Genomic DNA, 27856 nt, shown 5'->3' with positions numbered 1-27856 from the left:
GAAAGATTCTATTGATCATATATAGCTTTCATTTCTGAAAAAAAAAAGCGAAAACTCTTAAATTGATTCTGGTTTGTTTTTTACTATCAAATTATCAATAAATCAAATTATCAATAAGTGACTTATATATGATGTCACAATAGTGTTATTAAACACCTTTATTTATGACATAATTGTATGACATCACACGACATGCCAGTTATGTGGTAAACTTGTTATCTTGACGATGTTAAATCTTTGCCAAAATTATTTACTTATTCATGAGTAGTTTCTCCTTAATTAAGGCTATAAGATGAAACCTTATTCTTAAATTAATTCTCTCTGCAAAATTCTCAGAATAGTTTTTCAGAAAATGGTTTATCAATACCCTGACTACATATAACTAAATTGGTTCTCAATTAAGGACTTTAAACATATGTCTGTTTTCAAATACAACAGCAAATTGAAGAACATTATAACATGTCTTACTTTTAGATAAAAAATGGCAAGCTGAAGGATGTTGAGACAGACAAAAGATGTCGGCATGTTTCGGTGTAACAGCTGAAGAATTCCTTAGGGTGTCTGTATACTGCCTCTAATCACATGTTTATTGTCATTGTTGCACGTTTCCATTTGAGGAACTGCATCATCAGTTCTAATTCTGCACCTTCTGTGAGTTTAAGAAATGAAGGCGGGTTTTATTGTCCAATTAGGTACAACACCATACCATAAGTTTCATTGTGGTTCAGTAGAGTCCAGCATCTTATAGTACATGTTTTATAAGTACAATGATTTGAAAAAAATGCATTAAATACACGTTTGGGCAATATGCTGCGTAGATCAACAAGTGTTGAACTGAAAACAGCTATTTCTGGTTTTATCTGTATAAGATGAAGTGAATCATTAATTAAGTGTCCTGTTCAGAATATGGTAAACATATATGTGTACTAATGATTCACAATGTCCTTCATTACCTCTTGAGAATAATCTTTTGTCACATTTTAAACATTTGTCAGAACTAAAGACATTGGTCGGTGAACAGGGTGCAGTGTGTAGCTATTGTCACGGAACTTTTATCCTAACAGATACAGGGTTTTATCTATTCGTGTATGCTAAGTTTGATGCCAGAGGGAATGCTTACGGACTTAATCTAATTGCTGGCAACTGTTCATCCTAGATTAGCATCACAAACTCTAAATGTGTTTTATTCTGTCATTCAGTTTTCTCGCTCATGTGTACAGGGTATGTTTCTACAATCAGATTGCCATACAGCTATTTAGAATAGTCACATTTTTTTTTTGTGCCAAGCTGATTCCTAGATTCTCACATTGTTATTTTTATAAGACTTGTCATTATATCAAAACTTTGTAGGTGGTTTTGATTGGGAGTTGAGAAATAAGCGGTTGTCAAATCGTGACAAGGCAGTAAGCTGCTTTTAGAGCCATTGTTTCTGTTTGTGAATGTTCCTGTGACCGAGTTAACATGAGCAATTAATAATCCTATTATGAACACAATCATGTTACCGCAGGACTACACATGATATACCGTATATTCTGTAGGTAGTAATCCAGTTCCTGGTTTAAATAAATACAGAACTCCACAACTTAATATTAAGAAATTTCAGTAATGTCAAGGCAACCATAGATTATGTAGTAATCAGGAAAACTTATAATTAAGGTATCTTCCATTTTCATTTACAATTCAAATATTATTTTGCATTGTGTATCTGACTTAAATACAGTAATAACACATGTACACACAAAAAAAAAAAATGAAAAAAGAAAATTCGATAAAATGTATTTTGCTTTAACTTGCACAAGTCATCTTAATTTGTAATTTGCGAATTAGGGTTTTTATGAGACAGATTTGAAACCAATTGAAATGAAGTAAGATGTTTTTGGAAGCTGTGGTGGTGCCACCTTCTTTAAGTAAAATGAAATTGTCAAGGCACCGATGGATACACGGTATTATAGTTAATGGAAGATGAGTTTGTTTTAATTGGAGTGGTTGATTTTTAATTGCTCTTTTAAGACATTTTTGAGGTTTGGGGGTGGATTCAGACCACTTTGGTGTTAGTTGTCAGGGCTCTCGATCTGCCAGATTTGGGGCCGAATTCCCGATGCAAAATAATATCTTTTTTTTCCCAATTTAGACCCGAGCCCCAGGCCCCAGTCTCAAATGGGGGTGTGAGAGCCCTGGTTGGACACATACTATATGTCCAAGGTTAATTCTGTCTTCCTTTTGCTCATAACATGGTGTTATTTTGTTGTTTGTGGCAATTCCTTACATAGGAACAAAGCTTTGGTTGCAGAAGTTGGCACCAATAAACACTGTCCTGTCCTTTTAACATACAACAGAAGCCAACGTTGTAGGCATGCATGTCTGATCTTTTAGGCATGATGTACATCATATGGAAAACTTGGTCTGTAAACATCATTATGTGTGCCAACATCAGCTTTCCCATTCTGTCTGCAGCCAGTCAAGCGGCACTAATGAGCAGGCCAGGCCATTCCATCTCACCATGCCCTGTGCTAATTGGAGGATGGTCACCAGGCAAAGGATTCTGATAATTACATACTGCTTACACTTTTTCTACAAATATCAAAGATAATGATCGAAATACAAGGTGACCCTAATTTTATTTTTGTTTGTAAATTAACTGCAGATTATTTGTGCTAAGTGTTTAAACTGGTGTTTGAAAGGTATTATTTCTTGGCAATTTTACTGCAATTTGAAGTTATCTGTTTGAAGCATTATGTCTTGATTCAGTGGTGATGGCATGTTATTACAACATAATGATGACTATATAAAGCCCCTACTATTTCCCCTCTGTTTAACTGGAGGTAAGTCCAGAATAATTCTTAAGTCTTCATTGATTCTTGTCTTAAAACATTATTGAAGATATTTTAATTTTTTGTTTTTGTTTTTCTTCAAAAAGGAAAGGGCAATTGATTAAGAAATATAAGATAGGTTAAGATGTGAGAAAGTTTTGAAAGTTGACATATCTGTCATTTGGAAATAGTCATGGTATTGAATGTGGAAACATGGTATGTATTAGATGTCCAGTGGTCCAGGAATTTTTTTCAGAATTGACAATATCTGTGCTTATATATCAGTGTACAGTTCAAAATTGCTAGTTATCATTGTACATAGTCGAGATTGGAAGATTTTGTCATTTTTTGTTCATAGATTTGTTTTCTGAAAGATTTTTAGAAGGACATAAACACAAGAAACACTCCTATTCAGACACACCCACGTCTTGTGAAAGGGATTTGTTGTTGTTGTATGCTGATGTGAAATATTATCTTACACTGAATACCGTCTGTGAATTGTGATGGTTTGAAAACTCAATCCAAGTTGATATAGTATATTTGATAAGCATGATCATTTTTCAAGTCGAGCATTCCTTCTGAATTCATTTTATTTGAGGCTCGAGTCTTATCCAGATAACTAGGTAATATTATCACCTCGTATTTATAATCTGCTTGGTACAGTAGTGTAATTTTCTCCAATTGGCATACGATGTAAAGTGACAAAGCTTTTGAGTTGTTGACCCTCTGAGTAGGTGATGGTTGATGTGTTATAGTTTCTTAAGCCTTAAAGATGGGGACAGGAACTTGGGGAATGTGTGAATACACATGTAACGTTGTGATAACATTTGTAAGAGGTAAAGCTCTTTTCTGTAGAAATCCCATGTATACAGACTGATACATGTAGTATATACACACAAATAATGAAAAACTATGCAACCGTAATTTATGTCATTTTTGCCCTGCGTGAACTCCGGATGACTTAATATATATGCTAGCTCTCAGTTCATCAATCATTCCAAGACAAGATATAGCTATAAAATAAAACCATGCAGATTCTACCTGTAGGGGGTTTTACACCAAATTAATGTCAGGAGGATGCTGGTTTGAGGAAAATTGATCACACAAAACATGTCCCACAAGGAATATTGGGTTGTTCACTTAAGCTGCCAGACTGAAAGTCATTTAATATGGTCACTTGTGATGTAAACCAAATCATGCTGCCCCTTTTCCATGGTCAAAATAACAGGAGGATAGTGTTAGTGTACTGGGGTTCTGGCCAGTGTCATGTATACAGTAAAATGGCCAACCATTCACAGCCAAGGGCCATATGGTATAATCTGACCTTATGCCTGTTCACAAGCACAAAGTTAAGTAGAGGTCATACTAACCTTCAGCTTGTCCATGAAGAAATGACTGACCTCCACCTAATAGACATCAGACAAGGTCAGATGTTATTTTTTGAGGCTTAATTAGGTCATGAACATTGTATAGAAATCTAATTAAGTCAACTAGAAACAAACCTTCCAAGATTAGTAAAAGAAGTATTTGCAATAAAACAGTATTTACAAATGGATTTACGTCCCAAATATAATGTCAACTTGATATTATTTTAATTCATTAATGATTGTAGTAGAAGATGTAGAGGTTTAAATATTAATTCCTATTACCTAGTATTGGTAGTTCTCATGGTATAGCTTCTGGGCAACAGTATAAAAAGGAAGTCTTATTTATCATATTCAAATGAATGATCAAATGTACTAAAATTGCAAAATTAACCCTTTGTTATAAAAATAGATTAGTTGACAATAGACATTTATAAAACTTCATTTAAATGTGTCCATGATTTGATGGTGTAGTTTGTATTTGATATCAAATAACATGATCATTGTTGTAACCTTAAATTGAGATAATGTCTAATGACTTTGATTGTCCAACCCTGTACATCCCACTGAACTTATATATTCAATCATGTGTATATGTCATATTGTAATTCACAAAATACAGTATAATTAAATATATGTGTATTGTACAGAATAAGATTTATACAATGGCAAATTCAATTACTGCATGGTTTTCTTATTTCAAGTCTACCACCGCAAGCTTTTTATTTGACAGATATATAATAATGCACTTAGTCAACTTGTTTGACAGTGATACATGTAGAACTAAATGTAATATGGAGCTGGTCCTCCCGATAACATACACCATAAACCTGGCCATTTTTCACAGTCATGAAGTCAAAATGATCATGAATAATGTTAGCTCATGTTTATTGATGTTTAGCTAGAATTGTGTAAGGTTAGTAGATATACAACTGTGCTGTGATAAATTTGTATATTATATCATTTGTTCAATTTCTTTATTTAAAAAAAAAAGAGGACCGAAGGACAATAACATTAATGCTTTATTATAACCAAGGAAAATTAAAATACTTAAAATTAATATAAAAAATATTAACTTTTAAAATCAACTAAATGCATCCCTTATTTAGATTACTAAGTTAATGATTAATTAGCTTTAAATTGCTGTGAAATAATGAACTTATTGTAATTAAAGTGACATTGTAAACATGGATTCATGTCGTTTCAAGTTCGGGCCTCCATTCCTGAGAGGGTAGTTGATGTAACAGAATGTATTGTTTATATACTAGTTTTCAGTTTTGACCAAGACAAATTTGTAGCACATTTTAATTTCCATGTTCTTAGAATAATGAATGTGATAAATGGTATGGAAGCAACCTTGGTGAATCCAATAAAATTAGGGTGTAATCTTGGTGAATATAAAAAAAATAGGGTGTAATCTTGGTGAATGTAAGAAAATCAGGGTGTAACCTTGGTGAATATAAGAAAAATAGGGTGTAATCTTGGTGAATATAAAGGTAGGGTGTAATCTTTGTGAATGTAAGAAAATCAGGGTGTAATCTTTGTGAATATAAGAAAAATAGGGTGTAATCTTGGTGAATGTAAGAAAATCAGGGTGTAACCTTGGTGAATATAAGAAAAATAGGGTGTAACCTTGGTGAATATAAGAAAAATAGAGTGTAATCTTGGTGAATGTGAGAAAAGTAGGGTGTAACCTTGGTGAATGTGAGAAAAATAGAGTGTAATCTCGATGAATTCGAGAAAATGAAATATCTGAATGTGAGGAAGAGTGAAGGTAAGAGATTATTCACTGTTAGGCTTAAATTCAAATTTTATGTGAGTTTTGATGATTATGTATTTTCAGAAATCAACAGAGTACGATTACAGTTATTTCACCACAAAGGAAGCAATCGAGATCCCCTCCCACTACCTGAAGTACAGGGACCCACTGTTACACTCTCAGAAAAATTATATGTCCCCGTCAAAGAACACCCAGATGTGAGTATATTATAGGAGAGAGGGAAACCCTCTCTGGTTAATGAATGGACCTTCAGCTGCATCATGACAGTTTTATCAGCATTGCTAGGACTGGATCACTAAAACTTGGGAGGATAAAGTTCTTTAAAACTCCAAGTTTAAAAAGAAAATTCTTTTATTTTGAAAACAGCTAAGGTTTACGTGTGACACTGTCTTGGTAACTAGTCAGCAACATTTGCTAATGGTTTCAAGTGTTGCAATGCATCTCAGCACAACATTTGTTTTTACATTCAATGGTATAAAATTCTTTGACCAGATGAGTTTGATGCACAGGTGGGCGAGTTTAAGTTATCACTGTGGCCTCATTATAGCTTGATGAATCAGTAGATGTGTAGACAGACAAATATCAAGCAGCTTTCTTCTCTTTTGGCTGGAATGTTTTTTTTGGTTTTTTTTTTAAATTTATGGTAAAAGAATAAATCTTAGATTGTTTCACATTGCACACGGCCACCATGTTGCACTTGTACTAGACCAATATTGTATAGGTGTTGATGATTCTGATGTCAGACATTCATTTACCTCCATATTGCACAAGCTACCAGTCTCAATATTTTTACTTGATATACACTATTAATGCATTTTTGAAAATAATTTAACACAAGACATTTTGTGAGATATAAGATTGCCATCATATGTATTATATAGTTAACACTTCCATGGTTCTGTCAGCTGGTTAAGATCAAATTTAGATGTGTTCTTGTGTATATCAATTTTGATTGTTTTGCATCTTCATAAACACAATTAATTTGTGTTCTGGTATGTGATGAAAGAGGGTAAACAGTATGTTAAATGGGTGTATTGTTTCAGACTGTCCTAGTACTAATATAAATACCTGGCATCCTTCCAGGGATTGTCTAGAAAACAAAATATAGATAGAATGAGTACTAATGTCCGAAATAAAACATTTCAACTTAGATTTTTAAAGAAAGCATTCGTAAAATTGATTTGACTGACATTGTATTTGTCCTATTGTCAAGATTTTATTTGATTGATGATAACATAATCTTTTCTGATCTTTTTCCAGTTCAACTTTGTGGGGAGAATATTGGGACCAAGGGGGATGACAGCTAAAGAACTGGAACAGTTCACAGGTTGCAAAATAATGGTCCGAGGAAAGGGATCAATGCGGGACAAAAAGAAGGTAAATTATCACCAGGGCAACCAGTCTGTCATAGAAACGGGATGTTATTATACATTTAAAAAACTTTGTGAGATAAGTTTTTGAAAACTGTCTGTAATGGTATTGTACTTTCCAGATTTAAACAGGTATTTCCCTATAATTGACAGTAGTAACAAGAGTTGTAAATTGTGATGAGAGCATGTCAGACCTACCAACACTGACTTCAAGTCTGTATAGGATCCCATTCCTGGCCATCTGGTCCCCATCCACTTCTATAAGGCAACTACACATAGTAGAAAGTAAGGCACCGATAATAAAACAAACATAATTACACAAAAATTGGAAGCATATTGGTGAGGAGTTGGTCATGCTCCATGCCATTGATTGTGTTGGTACAAGTAATGGTTCCTGTACCTGCAGGTCAGGGTTACATTTAATGAGAAACAAATCACAAGGTATCTCAGCTGCTAACCCTTTCTGTCTTGTGTAGGAAATTGGGCAACTTAAACAGCTGTATGCATATGTGCATTATTTATTATTCGCATATTTTTTAAAATGTTTTTTTTCTTCTAATGTAGATTTTTAGTTGATGCTTATGAAAATAAAATAAATCTGCGACATTCTGTGTGAGATGTAATAGGCTTTTCATCTTCACTGTAGGCTGTAAAACAATTGACTACAGAACAATAAAAATTAGTAGAATACCACATAAATGCTGTGAGGAGGTACAACAAGTAGTGCTCCACACTTAATGTACAAAGGATAACACTCAGTCACAAAGGAAGTCAGGTGCATGACGCACAACAAGAGGACTCAATAGGAGTTAGGACAGACTCACTACTGTCCCCGACCATGACAGGATATGTTGTGGAATGTATCCCAACAAAGATGTATCAAAAAAATATTCTCTAAAAACTGCAGTCTCCTCAACATATGAACAATCAGTGGGGGAAAAGAGACATGTTTTGTTCATGGTATACATAATACCGGGGTGGGTGGGTGGGGTATTCTACCCAAACCCTTCAAACCTATACAGCATCCATTGTTTAATCCTTTCTCAAATCTTGTGTCCATTGATTTCTTTAAAAAATCCTGAATTGAATCTCCTGAATTATGTTACATGTAAAGACTTTCATCCACAACACACTCTTGTTTAAGGAAGACAATATTGCTGTAAGGCAGTAATCACTGGAACTCTTGTATTGTAGAAAAAACTATTTATAGGAATATGTACAGTTATTTCTGGCCTGAAACATTATAGAGTTGGTGACTGCATAATACATATATACAAAGCAGCTGTTAGTCGGTGAAAGCCCCTAGGTTGGTTACTTCAAGTTACAGAGGCAGTATGATAACCTATCTTATAACAGATTAGCTATGGAGGAAGACATAAAGCATACATATATTTAACACGATCATACTTTTGTTAAACTTGTTGAAGTGTTCCATGTGTTCTGGAACTTCTCGCTACAGCAGCTGCTTCATAAATGCAGAACAGAGGGAAAATTTCATAGGGTTAGAAATGAGAACCATAGGAGAAATGTATTAGAGGCAGTAAAATTCGACAAATGGGAAAGTAGAAATTTTAGACAAATGGATAGCAGGCTTCAACTGTTGTTTAGGATAGAGGGATTGGGTTGTGAGTGTTGGTTGTGATTAGGATGTAGACATGCATGTACTCAAGACTGGTCATGATTAGTGAAGATATGAGGGGGTCAAATCATCACACATACTTACCATTGTTGGAGGTAATATGACAATGTGGTGATACTGTAGGGCATATCCCTTTACTCATCTGACATCATATATAAACACTGCTGGTACATGTGTGTGCTGGTTATACTGCCTTCATGTGTTATACATCTGATTGACTTGTCTTGTTTAGAGACGGATTTGATATATTTTACATACAATTATTTCTATCTTTGGACTATGATCAGGGAACTACTTATCTTAACAACAGTCATGCTATCCAAATTTTGTGTAAAATGGAGAGACCTGTGTTGAGGCATTAACAAGGAAAGGTATTAGTGATGAGATCTGTTGGAGACTAGCCAATGGTAGAGATGACCCTTAGTGAGTGTACTCTGATAAAAACCAGATTCTTTCAAAAAATATATTCCTTAGTAGATATGTATTTATATATCAAAAACAGATTTTAGTTTGAGTTCTACCTGAAGTTTAGGATTTGTACATCTATACTGATATCAAAAACAGATTGCAGTTTTAAGTCTACTTTTTAAGTCCAGGGTTTATAGATAGGTATATACTGAGACAAAGAGTTTTAGCTGCAAGTTAAGGAACAGCAGTCTGTAATCTAACTAACTTCAAGATTTTGTACATTTGTATACTGACAAAAAACATAAAACTGATTGTTAGTGTAGTTTTGTTTTCAAATTTAGGATTTGTAGATCTAAGATGTATACTGATAAAACAGATTGAAGAGTTTTGCTTTTAAATGGATGATTAAGAAGGAGCTTTATTTTAAAATAATTTTGGACATTGCCAGGTTTAGTCATCTATAACTGTTTTAATTATGCAAGTTGATGACAGTTCTATAAACTTTTTATGTAAAATATGCTGTCAGTCTAATGGCCAGGATCTTTAATTAAAACATATGATGGATTGAACCAATCCAATCTCAAGCTGTACTACATTGTCTGATGTCCATATTGCTTAAATGAATGTTTAAAAGAATATGATTGATAATTTCAGAAACACACTGCCCAGAACACCAGTGCATATATTTGATATATACATGTAATAGACTTAGTTAGTGTGCAGTAACGCTGATGCCAGATTTCTCTCATTTATTTCATTCGTTTATAGCACATCGAATTCATACGGCAGTAAAAATTGTGGATGTTAATTACTAGGACAGCCTATCATTAGTGTTGTGTATGACCTAATTACTTTGGTGTTGTGAATGTCATGCTTGGGTGTAATTTATGTTCTGTATTAAAACTTGAAGGTATCATGTAAATGGTTTTTATACTAGTAAATAATGATTAAACTTTATTGTCTACCAACTAGCATTAAATGTCATTTTAGTCATTTGTCATTAGGTCTTTTGATGTCATAATACCTTATAAAGGATTTCAAATCAAGTCTGTAATTAAGGTAAATGACAGAAGTGCTTAATAGCCTGTCGTCCTTGTAGTAACCTGGCATCTCAGCAGTCAAGTTCTCGTCACCAGTGGCACAAATAAAAACAGATTTTAATAAATAGAACACTCAACACATCCTGTTTTAATGAAACAATGACACTTAAATCTGTTATATCTTCTTGAATCATACATTGGCTAACCATAGCATTCACCATAACTGAAAGTGGTCATTTATCATCGCTTAAATAATTTGCTCTAAAGTATTTATCCATTTGTGTAGAAATTCATTCCATTTATCAATGATTTTTTCATTTGTATTGTTTCAGGAAGAACAAAACAGAGGCAAAGCCAACTGGGAACACTTAAATGAAGAATTACATGTACTTATCACAGTGGAAGATGCCAGACAGAGGGCAGAGGTCAAGATGGCCAAAGCTATTGAAGAAGTAAAGAAACTGCTGGTGCCTGCAGTAAGTTGAAATACTGTTGTGGATGGGGAAAAAAGACTCCTTTCCAAGAGCATTTAAAAAGATGTTTAAGTTTGGGTGAATAACATTTTTAAAGGCATTTATGTAGATAAAATGTGTTAAAGCAACTATTAAGTTGATTTTTGGGACAACATAGTTAAACATTCTGCTATCATGTTAATAAACGTTAGAAAATTGTCAGGTAAGAATTTAAATGTCGTTGCTTTAGAAATTAATTTTTCTGTATGAACAGGTCAGGATTTTCTGCTAGGTATGTGTACAGCCTAGCTCAGGTGTCAACATTAGCATTTTAAAGCCCACTACAAGAAATGATAATTTTGCCTGCTGAAATTTTCCATGAATTTTAATGTGAAATAAGTATGATAATAAAGTTGGAAGTGTTTGTAAAATTTTAAAAGGTAGAAATAACAGGAGTATTCTGTTTTATCATGTGAACACTACTACCTTTAGAAGGCATATTGCTTTTAGAGATTAAGCTGAGTAAATGTGTTGATATTTTTGAATTTATATGTGTAGCTAGTCATATGAGACTCTATAACGTGTGGACCATCAAAGATGAATCGGGATAGTACCGATATGCATTGCTGCATTCCACGTTGGGGTGTGTAACTCGACACTTCTGGCAAGGATTAGATTTCAGTAATGGGGATTTAGGGGCAAGCTTTCATAAATCATGGGGAGAGAAGAGTAAAGGGAAGTTTTGAAGTAATTCAGTGTACCTTATTTTAGGACAGAACTTGATCTATATAATTGGTGTATAAAATAGAGAGAAGGACATGATTCCTATCAGATTATATATGTAAAAATAGTCTAGTGTATAATTATAATCAGAATGATAAATGGTAAATATTGGCCATGAAATCTTGTATGGGCAAAACTTACATGCTTATACATGAATTCTATATAGAAAGGAACACCACATGGGAAGAGTTTTCCTTGTTTCATTAAAATCACAAAGTAGAAATAGAATCTAAATTTATATGAAATATCTGTGATTTCCTTTTTTATCTCAATTACATGTAAAAACAAGAAATTTAAATAGCGTATCTGCTATGCTGTTGTAACTCTGTAGAGATATAGTGAAAGGGTTGTTGAGAGGATTTGAACGGCTTACGTGCGTGTCCCTTTACAAAAACACTTGTTCCGTAAGAATGTATTTATTCTGTCATTACCCGGTCCTCAAAGAGAATTTCTCTTGTTGTGAAAAGTTGTCTGGTATTTCCACAAGCTTAGCTAATTTGTTGGGTTTAGGAATTCTCTACAACACCAGTTTGTATAGGAGCTTCTGTAAAATCATAATACAAATGTATTGTATAGTGTAGTGTCATTGTACAAATACTCTCTGAATACATCTCAAAATAGAAAAAAAAATGCTGTTAGCATAGAGCCTATCCTACCCTTATGATACTTGGAAATATATCAAAGTTCATATAAACCATCCCTTATCGTTCTGTCAAGATGCCAATAAAAGTTTTTGGAATCGTTAAAAAAACTGCTTTATTAATAATGCGGCTTGACTACACAGATTTTTTTTGGCAATATATAACAAATTTGATACACAGCAATGCCAAATTCATGATGCTTTCCATCAGTCTTGAGGACAATGTATATGAAAAATATTCTGACATATTCCAATGGGGATACTAATAACTCCAAAGTCTTCACATGAAGAAAGCAGGAGAATGTAATATTTTTTACATTTTGTCATTTTACATTATTAAAGCGAAAGTTCACAGGGTACGGGCATCATAAACAATTTTTCTTGTCGAGTTAGATTATCACAAATGGGAATCTTAATTGGTAGTTACAAGTAAATCCACGGTCAGCGACTCTCTGTTGAAGAGCATTGAAGTTATTCCTATGTTAGTTGTGGACTAATTCTTGTCTTGCATGGCTCCAATATACATTTTCATTTTAACAAACATTTTATCTTGAAGATAACTGACGTATATATCTGTGGAGGTCTAAATGTCCCGTTGCAGATGAGTCAGGAATACCAATGCGTAAGGGAAAACCACACCTTCTAAGACCTAGTATATGAAATGTGCAGCTGCAAAACATTGTATCTGTTTTTCATAACAAATTGCTTGTCACAAACGTTTATATAGTGCATTCCCACAAAAGCGCAATTTTGTGCTATAGATACATAAGGGAATGGTGGCTTAAAGTTTGGGCTCCCAGATCAGTACACCAGACAGAAGATAAGCCGTGGTGAAAACTGAAACATGATCCTTTCAGCTCCTGTGTAAGTTCATCTGTATGAAAACTAGCAGTGGCATGGTTTTCATGCTGAGTTAATTTATTTGCCCCTCTGCCAGTTTCTGTATAGGCTGCTGGCAAGGCCCTCTACACACAGGCAGGGTATTGTTTTCCTTCAGTATCTATTGTACTATTGCTTTAGTACCAAGCATGCCTGCCCTCCTGTCCTATATAATAATATCCACGACTAAGGTAACATTTCTGTCAGCAGTGACCTGATTAGTTCTGACAATATTTTAAATATCTATGTACCTCTCTGGCCAGTTCTCCTGCATCAGTGTGATGTTGAAGATAGTGGAAACGCTGGGAGCTCTCTGATGTGAATAGGTCTAAACACAAGAGCTGTTTTATATCTTTTATCTTGTCAGTCTCAATTGGGAAAATCATTAAATGGCCTACACTTAAAACGTTGGTGGATTAGGAATAATTTTGTGTATGGAGAGGCAATATAAAATACAGAGTCTTGTACACGATTCTATTTTAGACTGAAAGAGATTTGCTGGCACATTATATAAAATGGAAGCTTGGGTATTAGAAGTTTGTCATTGAAAGTAATAACATATTTGTACGGGAATGGTACGTGCAGTAAGTCATTCAAATTTATCTTGTAAAAACATCTTAAACAATTTCAAGATTTGAAATTGGATTTGTTGGCTAGGAGGCAATTTCATAATTTAATTATGCAGTTTTATTTTTATTGATAAAAATGTATACGTATAAATGTTGGATGTTGATAAAGCTGACTTCCAGCAGAAATCTTTCTATAAATACTTCTTAGCTTACAGTTGTATTGTAACTTCAGTTACATAAATAGCTTGTTTTTAAAAGAACTATTTATCAGTTTAAATGAAATCAGAATATTTGAAGAACCATTCAAATTCAATTTTAAGGTTATTATTTGAAGTGTTTTCCATTTGTTGGTGAAATTAGAAAAAAAAAGTTGGATAGATGCAGTTACTTTATATTGTAGGAAATTGAATTGACATTTCTTAATTTTCATACTTAGATGTTGAATGATACTTAACCAATAGGCGTGTGGATGGATACCAAAGTTCCATATAACAAATAGATGGGGGTTGGGGTGAGAACAAAAATGGCTGCCATTAATATCTTGGGGATGGAGTGGTGGATAGGAGATCTTAATTAACATCAATTTGATGCAACTTGAATAATGTTAATAGCGAATTAAATTATGAAATTGATTATTTGGACATTTGCTGCTTTGTTTGGGCCGGTAAACACTGTTAAGAACTTTTCGGCAAGCATATGTATATCTGAGCATTATGGTTTGGATGGTATTGAATTGGTGGTTTTATTTTTCTTTCTTATTTTGAGCAGCAATGTGTCATGTTCAGACAACTGAGGTACTTGACATTGCCCCATAAGTTACGTTGGTAAAAGTACTAAGTGATACACCAAGTTTTAGTATTAGTAGTTTTACAACTCCATACATTAGTATTATTTAAAATAAATACTCTAAGTAGGGAGAAAAACAAGGGTGCCATGTTTGTGTAGGATAAAGCTTGGGTTTTGAGTTGTCATTGTTTGGTGTACCTGTGGTCTCTGAGCTGTTTATACACACTCTTTTGTACTGGTCTCTATACCAGAGACCAACCAATTATGGTATCAACCTAGTCATTCAGCCACATAGCTTAAGGCCCGCATGAATAAACCCATACAACTTTTCTTAACAAACACCAAAAATATTCAGCCCCAAAGCTACTGTTGAACTGTTGAGGGGAATTGTTGCAATGCTTTGTTGCTCAATTTTCATAATTCAAGGCCTGTGGCAGAAAGTGTTCAACGTGGCAAAGATAATGATGACTTACCTATGTCTGTGGATCGCTTGACTGCTTTACCTATAGCTTTTAGACTGGAACACAGGCCGCTTACAACAAATGACTTAAATTTAAGTGAGAAATTGCTAAGAGATTAAATTTGGTAATGGAGATGATGTCACAGTGTGATTTATGGATGAAAGCTTTAGACTATTACAAAAAAAGTGGCCCCTTACATACATGTGTTGGCATGGTTTTTCAACTGATAATATTAACAGTTCCTATTATTGCAATTGTGTCAGAAAAGATTATAAACAGACATTCAGATGCACATCAATAATTGACAAAGGACTTAAATTTTCTTGTAAATCCAATTTCAGATAAATCCTTTTTTCTTCCTCAGATCTCCATAGAAAGGAGTAAAAATACAATAATGTAGAGCTAATTTCATGTTTCGCTGTGTTAGTTTAGTTAATGGTCCACTCTCTGTATATATGTACAGATGCAACTCGGAGTTTGCTTTCCTGTCCCATTTAAACATCGTCTAGACAAGAAATGTCCTAATATGGTAATGTCAGAATAAGTTGACTATAGTACAGAGTACAGACAACAGTCTCTACAATCCTTGATTAATTACACATAATCGGAGAGAAAACTTGTAAGCAATCTTCCATTAGCTCTAGGCAACCTCTTAGTATGTAATATTTGGTGATTGATCAAATTCTAGCTACAGATAATGTTTGTACCACTGAACTTCTAGCTTTGTGTACTGATTGCTTCTACATAGAAAATTGAAATCCGAAGCAAGAATGATTGTATTGAAATTTTGTTGCCTGTTGATATCTTAATGCTTAACTCCCTCCATAATTATCTCTACATAGTGACGATTATAGAATATTTTCTCGCATATCTTGTTTAGAAGTCATTACAGCTAAATACATTATGTAAACTTCTATTACAAATGCTATTGACTAGGCAGCCAATCTATAGCTTTAAGGTACTTACATGGTGAAGATATTTACTACAAATAGACTTCAAGGTTTTAGACAATATATTGTACTGAGCCTATGGCATATCATTGGTGCAGGTAATTGGGATGGGAAATGCAATAGAAAGTGCATTACTGGGTCATATACTTTGTTTTTACAACAGTATTAGTAATGTAACCAAACTAAGATCCAAAAAGAGGATATATCACTGACATGAAGCTGCTGCGACGCGGAGATTAAAAGATTTTTTGATAAGAATATATTTACAATATGTTTTTACTATGAATGATACCCACGAGTAATGCATAGCTGTGATTGAGGGTTGTAAATTTCAGAATTAGGGTGGAGTTTGTTTTAACTAAAGGAAGGTCAATATGATACTGTGAATCTCCATTGCAACCAAATTTCAGAGGAAAATTTCATTGACAAGGGAGATAACTTTCTGTACTTTAACCCATGATGTGAATGCCATTATGTTTACAGGCAGAAGGAGAAGATGATTTGAAGAAAATGCAATTGATGGAACTTGCTATTTTGAATGGAACTTACAGAGACTCTAAAGTTGTTGCTCCCCCAGGGTTCTCACCCACAGGGCTTGCCCGTAAGTTTCTTTTCACCCCCTGATCGCCATGACGACTAACCAATGACGAACAGGGTGGTTTTGTTGACCATTAACAATTTCATGTTTGACGGGTGTTGTTGATTTGTTGCAGCCGGATGGCGAGGATGACTTAAAGAAACGCCAACTTATGGAGTTAGCTATCATAAATGGCACATACCGTGACACTTCTAAACCCTCACCTTCATCGAACTCCCAAACATCAACGACTCGTAAGTCACGGTGACACCTCCTGTGGGTCACCATATACCAGCAGCCAACCCTATCTATGCCAGTGTGCGGTGTTTAGCTTTCCTCTTTTTTTACCTGTATTGCTACATCTTTTATTTATCTTTGCATCCTTTTGGCAAGAGGAATTTTAATATCCACACACCCGTTTTTATTTTCTGTGTCATTTACTCTTGGTCGAGTGGTAGATGCATGAACCCACCCTTGCTTACATTGGGGTAGATTGGATCAGACTGCCCATTGTTGGGGACCGTATAGTGCTGCTTCCAGTATAGATTTAGGGGTGTGTTGTCTTCACTGCTTATCATCATCCTCATCATCATCATCCTCATCATCATCATCATCATCATCATCATCTCTCCTCACCTCTCCCTGTAACAGCCACCTCACTCATTTAAAATAGATATTTGGATTTCATCACTTCCTAAAACCTGGTACTTAGAACTCCTAATGGTCTATTTTTTTTACACATATTTTCATATATATTTGCTAACATGGAGATTAGAAATTTATTTTCAAGTTATTCCAGCTAGACTAGACGGCTTTGTTAACAACTTTTGAACAGAAATGCACTGAAGATTTAATGTATACTGCACATAAACAAGTTATTCACCTTTGGCCTTATTTATAATGCCATCTTTTTTGCTGTAACAACATTTGTTTATAAACAAGTATGAACATCAGTAATGTGCAGCAGTGTATTTCTCAATATTTTTAATTTACCTGTGTAATTTTTAAATGAATAGTAAAAAATACACTCTAACAAATACTTTTTTGTTTTGTGTCACACACCTATTTCCTGTTTTTCATCCTGTAATTGACTGGAATTGGAAGAGAATCCTCTATATATTCTTTGTTTTACACCTGAGTTGTCAAATATCAATCGCACTACCAGTCTCCAAGGTTACTGACTAGATAACATCTGTAGCAATATGATTCTTGGGTGTTTTCATTGGATAGGATTATTCATTGATTAGTAACCCTCAATTCAAGCTCATTCCATCTGCATGTGGGTGTGTGTTGGAGGGAACTGGAGGTCAAGGCCCTAGAGTGCATGGGTGAAATGGCTGACTTTTTCTTACAGTATTGGAACGGTTTTTGTGCATGACTTTTCTTGAGCCAGATGAAACATCTTTTGACCTGTTGTCTTGGAACGGATTTTGTTTGCTTTACCAATTTTGTATACCACAGTACACATGTTTAATTTACATGTATTTTGCTAATCAAACCACAAACGCTACCTAAATTAGCATCACATAGTTCATGTGTATTTGTATTACTAATCAAAATGCTTCTGTTCAAAAAAGTTAAGTCTGCCTGATTGTTGGTTGTAATGTAGCCACCCACATGGAAATCTTGAACTGTTTAGTTCTAATTAGAAATTTTCTGAATTTTCTTCCATGAAGAAAAAGCACTTGAAAAGAATCTGGAATATGTCTTTGTGTACAAATTTTATGTTCTTATAAATATAGCTTCTATAAAAAAGAACGAAAAAAAATGATATAATTTCATTTCCCTTAAAATGTAGGTAATGTTATGAAAACAAAGAGGTGTGTAAGGCTATGGTAGCTTTTGTGGTATTCATTTTCTTATTCTTCAGGTCTTAGTTAACAGAATATCTGATAGGAAAACATAGCTTTATGTTTGACTTAGGAGGAGATTTCTGCCTTTATTTAATGTTCTTGTATAAATGTTTCTATAACATAACTTATCTTGTGAGTGCTTGCAGCAAGCTTCTTTCATCTCAGCAGAAGTTAGATACAGAAAGATAAAGTATGATTTTGATGGAGTATTTTGTATGTTAAATTTTACTTGGTATGTTAAGTCATAGTGATTAACATTTTTTAGCATATTTGATTGATTGACAAGATACAAAATTAGATCAGTATGAATAACTTTGCATACAGACAATTCTGTGTGAGGGTTTATCTGTAAAGCATAGTAGGGTTAGCCTTCAATAACACATACTGCAGCAGGTAATTTTATAAAAAAATAATTGAATATTTCATTGTGTTCAGTTTTATTTTGGAAACTTCAGTATTTTGCAATCCTTATTTTAGTTAAACAAATATGAATATATTTTGGTCTGGTAATGTGTGTATGATAGATATGTAGGGTAGGATATGTCTGACATAGTGAGCTGTACTAACCCTGGTTTACATTGGTGTTTGATAGACATGCTTGTAATATTTGTGCCACATATATGTGTGTTACTTTGGTGCAGTGATCATCTCCTGTTTACATGTATGGGCACACATTTTCAATGCTCCTGTATGTGTAATATTCAACCCTATATATTGGATCTGGTAGACTTTAATGTCGAATACACTGTTTGACAAACTTTTGCCTTTTCACTTTAAGCTGGTATGAAAAGACCCTGGGATCTTGCAAATATTCAAGGTGTAGGAGTTTCAACGTCAGTTGGACAAGGAGGTTGGTTTATCAAAACTATCCTATCAAAAAACCTCATCCTTTCTCTATAACAGGCATTCCTATTGGCAGAAATTAATTTATACACAATTTTAGCACAATATTCAAATTCTATGAAAACTTGATTTCAAGCATATATCTTTATATATATATATATGCAAATTGAAAATGTGTACCCATCCATTGTTTGCAGTTACAACAAGGTATGAAGCTGTTTTAAGTAATCTCTGCTTATGAATTTTATATTTGATGTCTAGTATGGTTATAGATATACCTTGGGAGATGATTAATGTTGACATAGAGAAGGTCAAGTTCTGCCATTTCATAACGTGTCTCTGAATTTTACTTACAGAAGCACCAAGACTAATCACAACAGCACAACAGTTATCACACATTCCCAATCTACGCACGCAAACGCCACAAGGTGCCCCCATCATCCTGACGCCTAGGATCCCGACGAGTCAGGCTGGTATAGTGAATGGTCCCCCACCACTGGTGTCACCAACAGAGGCCGCCACTGGTCTGGTGTATAACCCCTACGAGTACAGTCCCTACTCTGCGGCCGCCTTTCACCAAGCAGCAGCCCTCATTGAATATCCCTCCTCATTTGACCAAGCCAACATTGGTATGTTTCCCATAGTGCGATAGATGTTGTCATCGAGTGGCTTAGGAACTAAGAATATCATTTTATGAATTACACAATCATTATTTTGTCTATATATATATATGTATGTATACATATGTATATATATATGTTGATATTTTATCATTTTTCATATACATGGAATGCTATTTTTATCGTATGAACATGAATGAAATCCACCTGTTATGAAGAAACCATATATGGGGCTATTCCAGATATGAATTTAGTAAGGGTTTATTAAAGGGAGTTCTTAATTCGTGACATCTGTGTGCTTAGGTAATGCTTGTTTATAGTGGACCTTGGGATAAAAATACAATTTTTTGGAGTAAAGGGTCACAAAAGTTTGATACAGCAAAACACCCTACCTATCCACCATATTATTTCTGGAATAGCCTTTTGTAGTTAAAATTAAGTTGTCATTTTATTATTTTATTCATATACATTTGATTTTTTAAAACTTGAATTCTTAACTTTATTTACACATAAACTTCATAATCCTTCATGTTTGTAAATTATGTAAAAAAAAACTTCCTCAATTTACTTTTGGAATCTATTCCCATATTTTACACAAATTTATGTTTTTTGTTCACATTATGTAATACCTTGACATTCCAAACTCATAGTTGTGTTAGATTATGTAAGTAGCTTGCATCTGTTGTAAATACCACTATTAAGTTTTTCAATGAATCAGATAAAAGTCCCATAGAATTGTTGTAGAAATGCAGTAACGCGTCCTCCATATATGTAATGTAGCATTCTTTTCCACTTTACATGCTAATCATAATATAGGAGAGGCATGGTATGTATGATATACCCAAAGCAAAAGTCCCACAAATGGAGAACATGGAAAAACGTTGTAGAGTTATTGCTTTCTATCTTAATGCTTGTATAATTACTTCACCGCATCCTTATTCAAATTATCAGCAGAAAAAAAGTTACTCCGCATGACGTTTTAAAAAATTAAGCATTTTGTCTTTTTTTTTTTTTTTTTTTGTGAGAAGATAATCATTTTATAAATGTCATTATGATGAATCTACTAGTCTGTATCTTAAATAGGTCTAATTCTCCTACTAACGGAAGTCATAGTGCATTCCATATCAAATAGAGTAACACTAACTAGGAGGAAATAAAAACTCTATGACAATATCTTCAAAAGAAGAAAGTCTTCGCTCTGTGATTCTGCTATGCAAGCATTCCATATATATTCCTTTACAAAGGGATGCTGAAATATTTGTATATAAAAATAACAAGCGGTACGTAACAAACAGATGTACTAGAGTTGTAATCCTATTATTTGTGTAGCACTCCTTTCTTATCAGTGGAGAACAGTTGACTTAAAAGATGATATTTGTAATCATTTAAATATCGTTTCACATTAATCCTCTGTGTTGATCATACCGGTTCGCCTACCAACCAACACATTATCTCTTTTTCTCCCCACAGGCAAAGCATAACCAATCAAAACTGGAGTGGCCCAATCTTGGCCTAAACATGCATCCCTATGCTTTGTAAAGTGGAGGTAGTCGTCTCTGTAGATATTTCACTTGTGTGCCTCTACTTTCACCATTTAATAGTTTTTTGTTGAAATAAACAAAACATAATTTTCATTTGTTTCTTAAAATAATCTGATGTTTGGTGATGGATTTACACATAAAAAGACAAAAAAAAAACGCTACCCAAACCCAAACCAATTACTACGTATATTATTGAATTTAATATAGCTGTGTTTGCTTTTGTCAAAATATTTCCCATGAATTTAAGCACTCTTATGAATTGTTAATAATCCAATAATATGTATTAATTTCAGCTTGTGTTTTTTCCTTGGTCGGATTTTTTCGATCTTTTGTCGTGACATCTCCTGGTTATAACAGCACTAGATACATGTAGTATTTTTAGATTTATTGCTAAGAAAAGTTTGGATTTTTGTTAATTTAATTTCAAGTTTGCAATTTTAATAATAATTTATATTTTTCTATCTTTATTTGTAAGGAATTTTTTTATATAATGAATAAAAGTTAATCCTATTTGTTAACTAATAGATTAACCTCACATTCTAACCATTTAAATTAACACAAATATTTTTTGCAAGATTTCAAAAAAAGATATATTTCAAGCACAAATAGAATGTGCTGAATTTTGCTTTAATATGAACCAGTTGTCTTTCACGCTGAAAGTTAATATATAAATATTGTACATTACACACGCCATAGCATGATGTTGTGGATGCTGAGAATTGAGTTATATTAGATAAACCAGGAGGTGTGGTTGACTGGTGCCATTGGACTTCAACGATAGTGTTTGCTTTCTATCCTTTCATATTCCTCTCTTAATTCTTAACATAATAGGGATTGGATGTTAACGTGCCAAGACATTACAGAAGTATATCCCTATGGTAGCGGTTTAAACAGAAAACCTCAAATCATGTAACAATAACATTCTCTTAATCTTCTGCTAATTTGGCCTAAGGCATTCCTGTAAGCTTGGCATGAGTAATGACAGCTGAATGAAATCTATCAAATCTTTTTCAACTACTGCCTTAATTTCAATTGGCTTTGTTTTACATCCAAAGAGACAAAAGCTTTGAATATCCAGACTGTTCTGGTCAGTGTAGCTTTTTTGGGAGGGTGAACTGGGCTGATAATTCTGCTTCAGTAATTAATTACCTGCCTGAGCAGGTGCTTTCTTAGTGTATTCATTATTCAGATTATATTTAATAAGAAGGCTTCAGGCACATTCCGTGTGTAATCCTGCTTTATACTACAGGTATATAGACTAAAACAGTGGTAAATCATCCTCCTCTCTTTAAGGTTTCATTAAGCTGTCAGTAACTAAGTATACTCGGAAGAGTTAATAAAGCAAAAAAATGCATCCTTTTCCCAAATTTAATTTGTATCGTACTAAATAGAAATAAGATATGTTACATTTAAGTACCTTAAATAATTATATCCTAGATTGATATTCAAATCAGTATTATAGTAAACACAACACTGTAAGTAACATTTATTGAATATTTATAATTAAGCCCTCAAGACAAAGTGCCAAAGATTTTGTACAAGTAGAATTAACTTTAGAAGAATTAACCTATTTAAATTTGGTGGCTCTGATCAAATCTTGCTCATTATAAATGCCAGGATATATAGATCAGGGCAGGTCAAGGGTCAAGCCATCTGAGGATTTGTGAATGAAAGCAAACATTATCAGCCAAGTCAAAAAACATGGAGAGAGAAACTCTCTTATATACATTTTTTTTTTGTATTTGTCAAGGCCAATATCTAAATGTCTTGGGCTATTGTAGGTGCAGTGCCTAAAATCAGGAGAACACTCGAGGGAATGAGAGCACACCCTTACGCAAGGGTTTCTCTTCCATAAATTTGGAAGGTTAGTCCCAATTATTACTTCTATTTTGTTTGAAATGTTTTACTTTAGTGGAGTTGCATTTCTTTTCAAAGGTTATGGTTACCACAGATGTAAACAAAGAAACTTTGTATTTAAATAACCTGGCACAAATCATGCTACATGTTTGTAATGGCTTTTGCAATCAATATCAGTATCCTTTTTTTGTGAAGAATTAGGACAGCTGGTTTCAAAACCATGCAGTATGAATGAAATTTGTGAAAACAAAAAATCATAATTTCGTTTATCAATTAATTCTGCTGTAAATTGAGATTAGTGCCATTCAACGTCAATGAAAATACAAGAATCTTTTGTTTGCAGACTTTGATGAACCATCACCATTGACAAAATGCTCTGTATATGTTTTACATACATATGTGCTCTTTTTATACCCTTGATCAAAGTTATTTATATTTTACATGAAGACAAAAATCAAATTTTACCTGTCCAATATTTGGATGGTTGTGCATAATTATTTAAGTTTTTTTATTTTGATGTGCCTAAAAGGCAGGTGTTTTCCTTGTAGAGCTGATGTCACATGATCGTAGTGTTTAGTCTCATGATCACAACTACATATAATGTAATAGTGTTGGCACTGAATCCCAACATACCCCAGCCATTGGTTGGTGAGGGTCACATTTGATTTCAAAATTATTTTCTTTACCCAATTCATCTCCCATCATGTCTGCATATAAATTACAGATTTTTTCATTTTTTTTCTTTTGTTTAGCATGTTTTTTTTTAAGATGAATTTGTTAGTTTTCAATGAGTTATATACATATATTTACAATAACTTGACTGCAAACATTAGAATCAATACTCAGGATGTTATGTTTGATTTACATTGTATTTCCTTATTTTGTTAGCGAATGGTTTCAATGTTGACGATCAAGAAAACTACAGCAAAGTTCTTAAAATCAGTACAAAATTCATTTTGCCAAAATTTTTCCTGTCAGTTTAAATTATTTTCATCTCAATTTGTCATATTTAGTTTATCATATAAAATCAATTGTGAATTTGTATTATGGTTGAATTAACTGACAAAATATAAACAACCCTATCGGTCCTTTTTATCAACTTATTGAGGGAAATTTTGGCTTTTCATAGATGTCTAGATAGGTACTCATTATATTGATTTGGTATTAATCCAATACAAAAAAAAAATGAAGAAATGAAGAAAAAAAGGGAAAAAAGAAAAAATGAAATTCCTAGCAATATTCAAATCTCATTTGTAATATAAGAATTTGTGTACAAAGCCCAAACTCAGCAAAAGGCTCTCTACTGGTGATTGCATTCCTGCAAAAATGTCACCAAATTTGTTAGTTGTGGATTCAGATAAGAAGGTTTAGATTGAGACCTACATGATTTTATAATGTCCTTAGTTTATAGTGCTTTGAAACGGATGTGCAAATCTGGTAATGGTAAATTTGTTTCAACTTTACATACATTTGATAGGACCTATCTTATGGTAATTTACTGCAAGTAAGTGTTGATTGCTTAATTAATGCCTTAAGTGTTTTTTCCTCGGGATATTTGTGCAAAGTCCATGCAAGTACAATCATCAGTTTCTTTAGGTGGATGAAGCCTGTGTTTTATTGTATGTCCCTTGTTACTTTAGATATCCACAGTTGTTATCTATATATATACAATATCAACATTTTCTTCCAACTTTTACAATGAAAACCGTGTGAAGAGAGACACGTGCAATTGTTGTTATATTTTAAGTATGTTTAGGAATAAAAGCACATCAGTTGAGCAACAACAGTGTTGATTTTCATTTCATATTGATGATTTTTGTTGTTTTAACTGTAAATCTGCTTCTTTTCAACATGAAGAATATGGTACATCTACACAAAAATTAATCTGCTTATAAAAATAATTTGCACAAAAGATAAATTTGATAGCTGTTTTGTAAATTCTGTATGAAGTGATTGCTGTAATGTTTTCTCCTCCCAAAGACATCAAGTACATTTACAGTTATCAAATGTATAATACTTGCCAATAAAGTGTTGTATGTAATTCGGACATACTAGGGAGACTGGAAGCTGTAAACAACAATATAGGGACGTGGGATGGGAAGGAAGGGATGTACAACCATTGTAGCTGGAATCAAGCTTTATAATACTGAAGGAGGTGTTCCTTTGCCTTATTCTAGTCGCTATATTTACGTCTTCAACTTTTTCAACTCTTTACTGTAGTATCATAAGTCTCTGTTAATGGTGACAGTTTTTCACAAGTTCAGTTTTCCATATACGCAATATGAGTTTGGAGAAACTTGGAAAGAGTTGGAAAGGTTTTGGAACATGTTGTTAATCTGGACAGTTGTCACAAGTTTCTGCTGACAGTTCAGTTGTCCAGATTAGCAAGGTTCATTTGAAGATGGTGTTAACCTTTGTTTTGTGTTAGGTACAAGCTATCAAAGTAGTATTGCACAGTGTTACTTTTAGACTTGCTGTCCTCTTGGACATATTATATCTTTTACATGTAGGCTTGGTTATACCAGATTGTATTCTTTAAACTAATATGACAATACATGTACTAACATTTTGAGGATTAAAGGTGTGCTATCTTAATGTAATTGGTATACAGTTATATATTAATCATTGTTCATTAATCAGGTCGTTGATTGGTCAATGGCTGCTTGACCTTTGACATATGCTTTTATCTGTACACCATTCCTTCCCCTTCTATCTTACAAAACATATGCCCTGAGTTGTGGGTTCGGCATGAGTTTATAATCTTTTTAAAGCATGAGGTTTTTACTCTCACCTGTAAAGCACACTTTAATCTGCAAACTGTGTAGTAGTGTCACTGTTATTTGGGTAACAAACATTATTATTACCAGTCAGAATTAATAATCATAATAATAATAATTTCTGTAATTAATTTTTCATATTGAATGCATACAGAGACAATATTTATGGTAGCAGTATAAACTAACATTTCTTCTTTTTTCTTTTTATTTTTCACTAAACCTTCAGCTGCCTACCAACTAACTCATACCTGGTCACAGTTAAAGTCGAACCCCTTGCCTGTCCGTACGTATCCATGCTGTGCTGCTGCTACTACTACTTCTGCATCGTATCGGTCAGTCGGTCAGTCAGTCCAAACCTAACACATGTACTACTGGAGGGGTTTGTTGGGTAGCCGACACTGCACCACTATAGACGGACCGACAACCGTATTTGTTGCATCACGAACCATCCACCTTAACGCTCCATTGGTAACCGCGTGGCAGTGGGACATAGGAGTACTACTACTACTTACTTCCAGACGTACTGATTCAGTACCCTGCCTTCTGCAAACAACATCCACTAACATTGCCTTCTACCAGCCTAGTGACTCGGAGGCTGAGCCGATTAACAATCTTTTATCAGTGCAGATGGATTATATACGAGTGTGATTATAGTGTTTTATTTACACGTTTGTATGAAAGAGCCCACCGTCCTTGTGTATACAAAATTTTGACTTTGAATTGTCAAAATGTCTTAAGTGCCTGAAGATTACTCGTTGACTAATTCCTTTGTACTAATTTTGACTGTTGTGTCATTATCCCACCATAACAAATACATAGCATTGTGTGCAGACAGAGATATTGCAACAAAAATTTACCAATCACTATTTTTTCTTTAAGACGTGTCTATATATAGTATATATTCATATATATCTTATACATTTACATGTAAATTAACCTTGTTGAATCAGAATTTGATTAATGTTGTTTTTGCTTTTTTGTACAGTTTTTGGAAACACTCTGTCGTTATATGTACTTATTATACTCATGTCCCTGGCCAATTTTCTCTGTTTATGAAGGGGACAAATTTTTGCCAAAGTAAATCTAAATCTGTTTGATCTAAAAGTTAAGAATAAAACAAAACATTTTATTTTATATATCATCTGAAAAAGAAAAAAGAAAAAAAATATCCTTCAAGGCAATCGACCACTATACAATTGACTGTTATTGAGAGTGTCTTCCTGTAGTGTGATAGTAACACCTGTTGAATGCTGCAGTATGTAAGAGGTAAGAGAGATCGATTTGCTCTAGCATCATGCCAGACACTTTTGTAAAACAGGCTTCCTCAGTCAGATAATCATGATCAACTATTAATTATTGGGTTCAATAATAACTGCAATTGGAAGTACTTGGCAGTTGATGAACAAGAAAAAGATTTATCTCTCAATATTCATTTTAAGGCCTTCAACATTGGGGGGAAAAAAGATAAATGAAAAATCAGAAAAGGTGTTTGGTATGATGATGTGGTGGTTGTTATTGCTGTGAATGAATTCCAGTCATTTAGAGTATAAATGTGGAGTTAAAATCTCAGTCTTGGTGCATTTGATGGCTGAAGATGTGAGAGATTGCCCATGGCCATCAGACAAGAACCCACCCTCTTGTATAACACTTGGTAGAATTTGGCTTCGAAATTTTGAAAACTGGACAAGCTGAACTTTTCCTGTGATAATTTTCACCATATATTCATATCACCATGTGTTATGCATTTTGGGGTCAATACCAATGGGTCAAACTTCATTTTAGATGCAATGTTGAGAGCTCCACAATTTATATTCTTTCAATATTAATTGACCTTTGTATGAAAAATCATTGTTGCGG

At 33.7% G+C, this 27856-nt stretch overlaps 1 protein-coding gene across 3 annotated transcripts in view; it reads left to right on the top strand.

Moving 5' to 3' along the window:
- LOC132547914 (KH domain-containing RNA-binding protein qki.L-like) overlaps window positions 1–26936 on the top strand; it is a 34649-nt gene extending 7713 nt beyond the window's left edge. Inside the window, exons 2-9 of one of the 3 annotated variants that reach the window (XM_060211720.1) lie at window positions 6018–6151; window positions 7215–7331; window positions 10744–10887; window positions 16645–16762; window positions 19140–19211; window positions 19561–19833; window positions 23147–23229; window positions 26226–26936. In XM_060211720.1, the coding sequence (XP_060067703.1) occupies window positions 6018–6151; window positions 7215–7331; window positions 10744–10887; window positions 16645–16762; window positions 19140–19211; window positions 19561–19833; window positions 23147–23220 (932 nt within the window). In that variant the 3' untranslated portion in view covers window positions 23221–23229; window positions 26226–26936. Of the gene's footprint in view, window positions 1–6017; window positions 6152–7214; window positions 7332–10743; window positions 10888–16414; window positions 16533–16644; window positions 16763–19139; window positions 19212–19560; window positions 19834–23146; window positions 23230–26225 lie in introns of all 3 variants that reach the window. The other 2 variants (XM_060211722.1, XM_060211721.1) reach the window with 2 other exon arrangements.
- Window positions 26937–27856: the final 920 nt, after the last annotated feature.

This window comes from Ylistrum balloti, unplaced genomic scaffold (genome assembly GCF_031769215.1).
Source record: "Ylistrum balloti isolate Yb309-2 unplaced genomic scaffold, AGI_CSIRO_Ybal_v1 Utg369988, whole genome shotgun sequence".
Taxonomy (NCBI): domain Eukaryota; kingdom Metazoa; phylum Mollusca; class Bivalvia; order Pectinida; family Pectinidae; genus Ylistrum; species Ylistrum balloti.
This window is presented reverse-complemented; position numbering and strand designations above follow the sequence as displayed.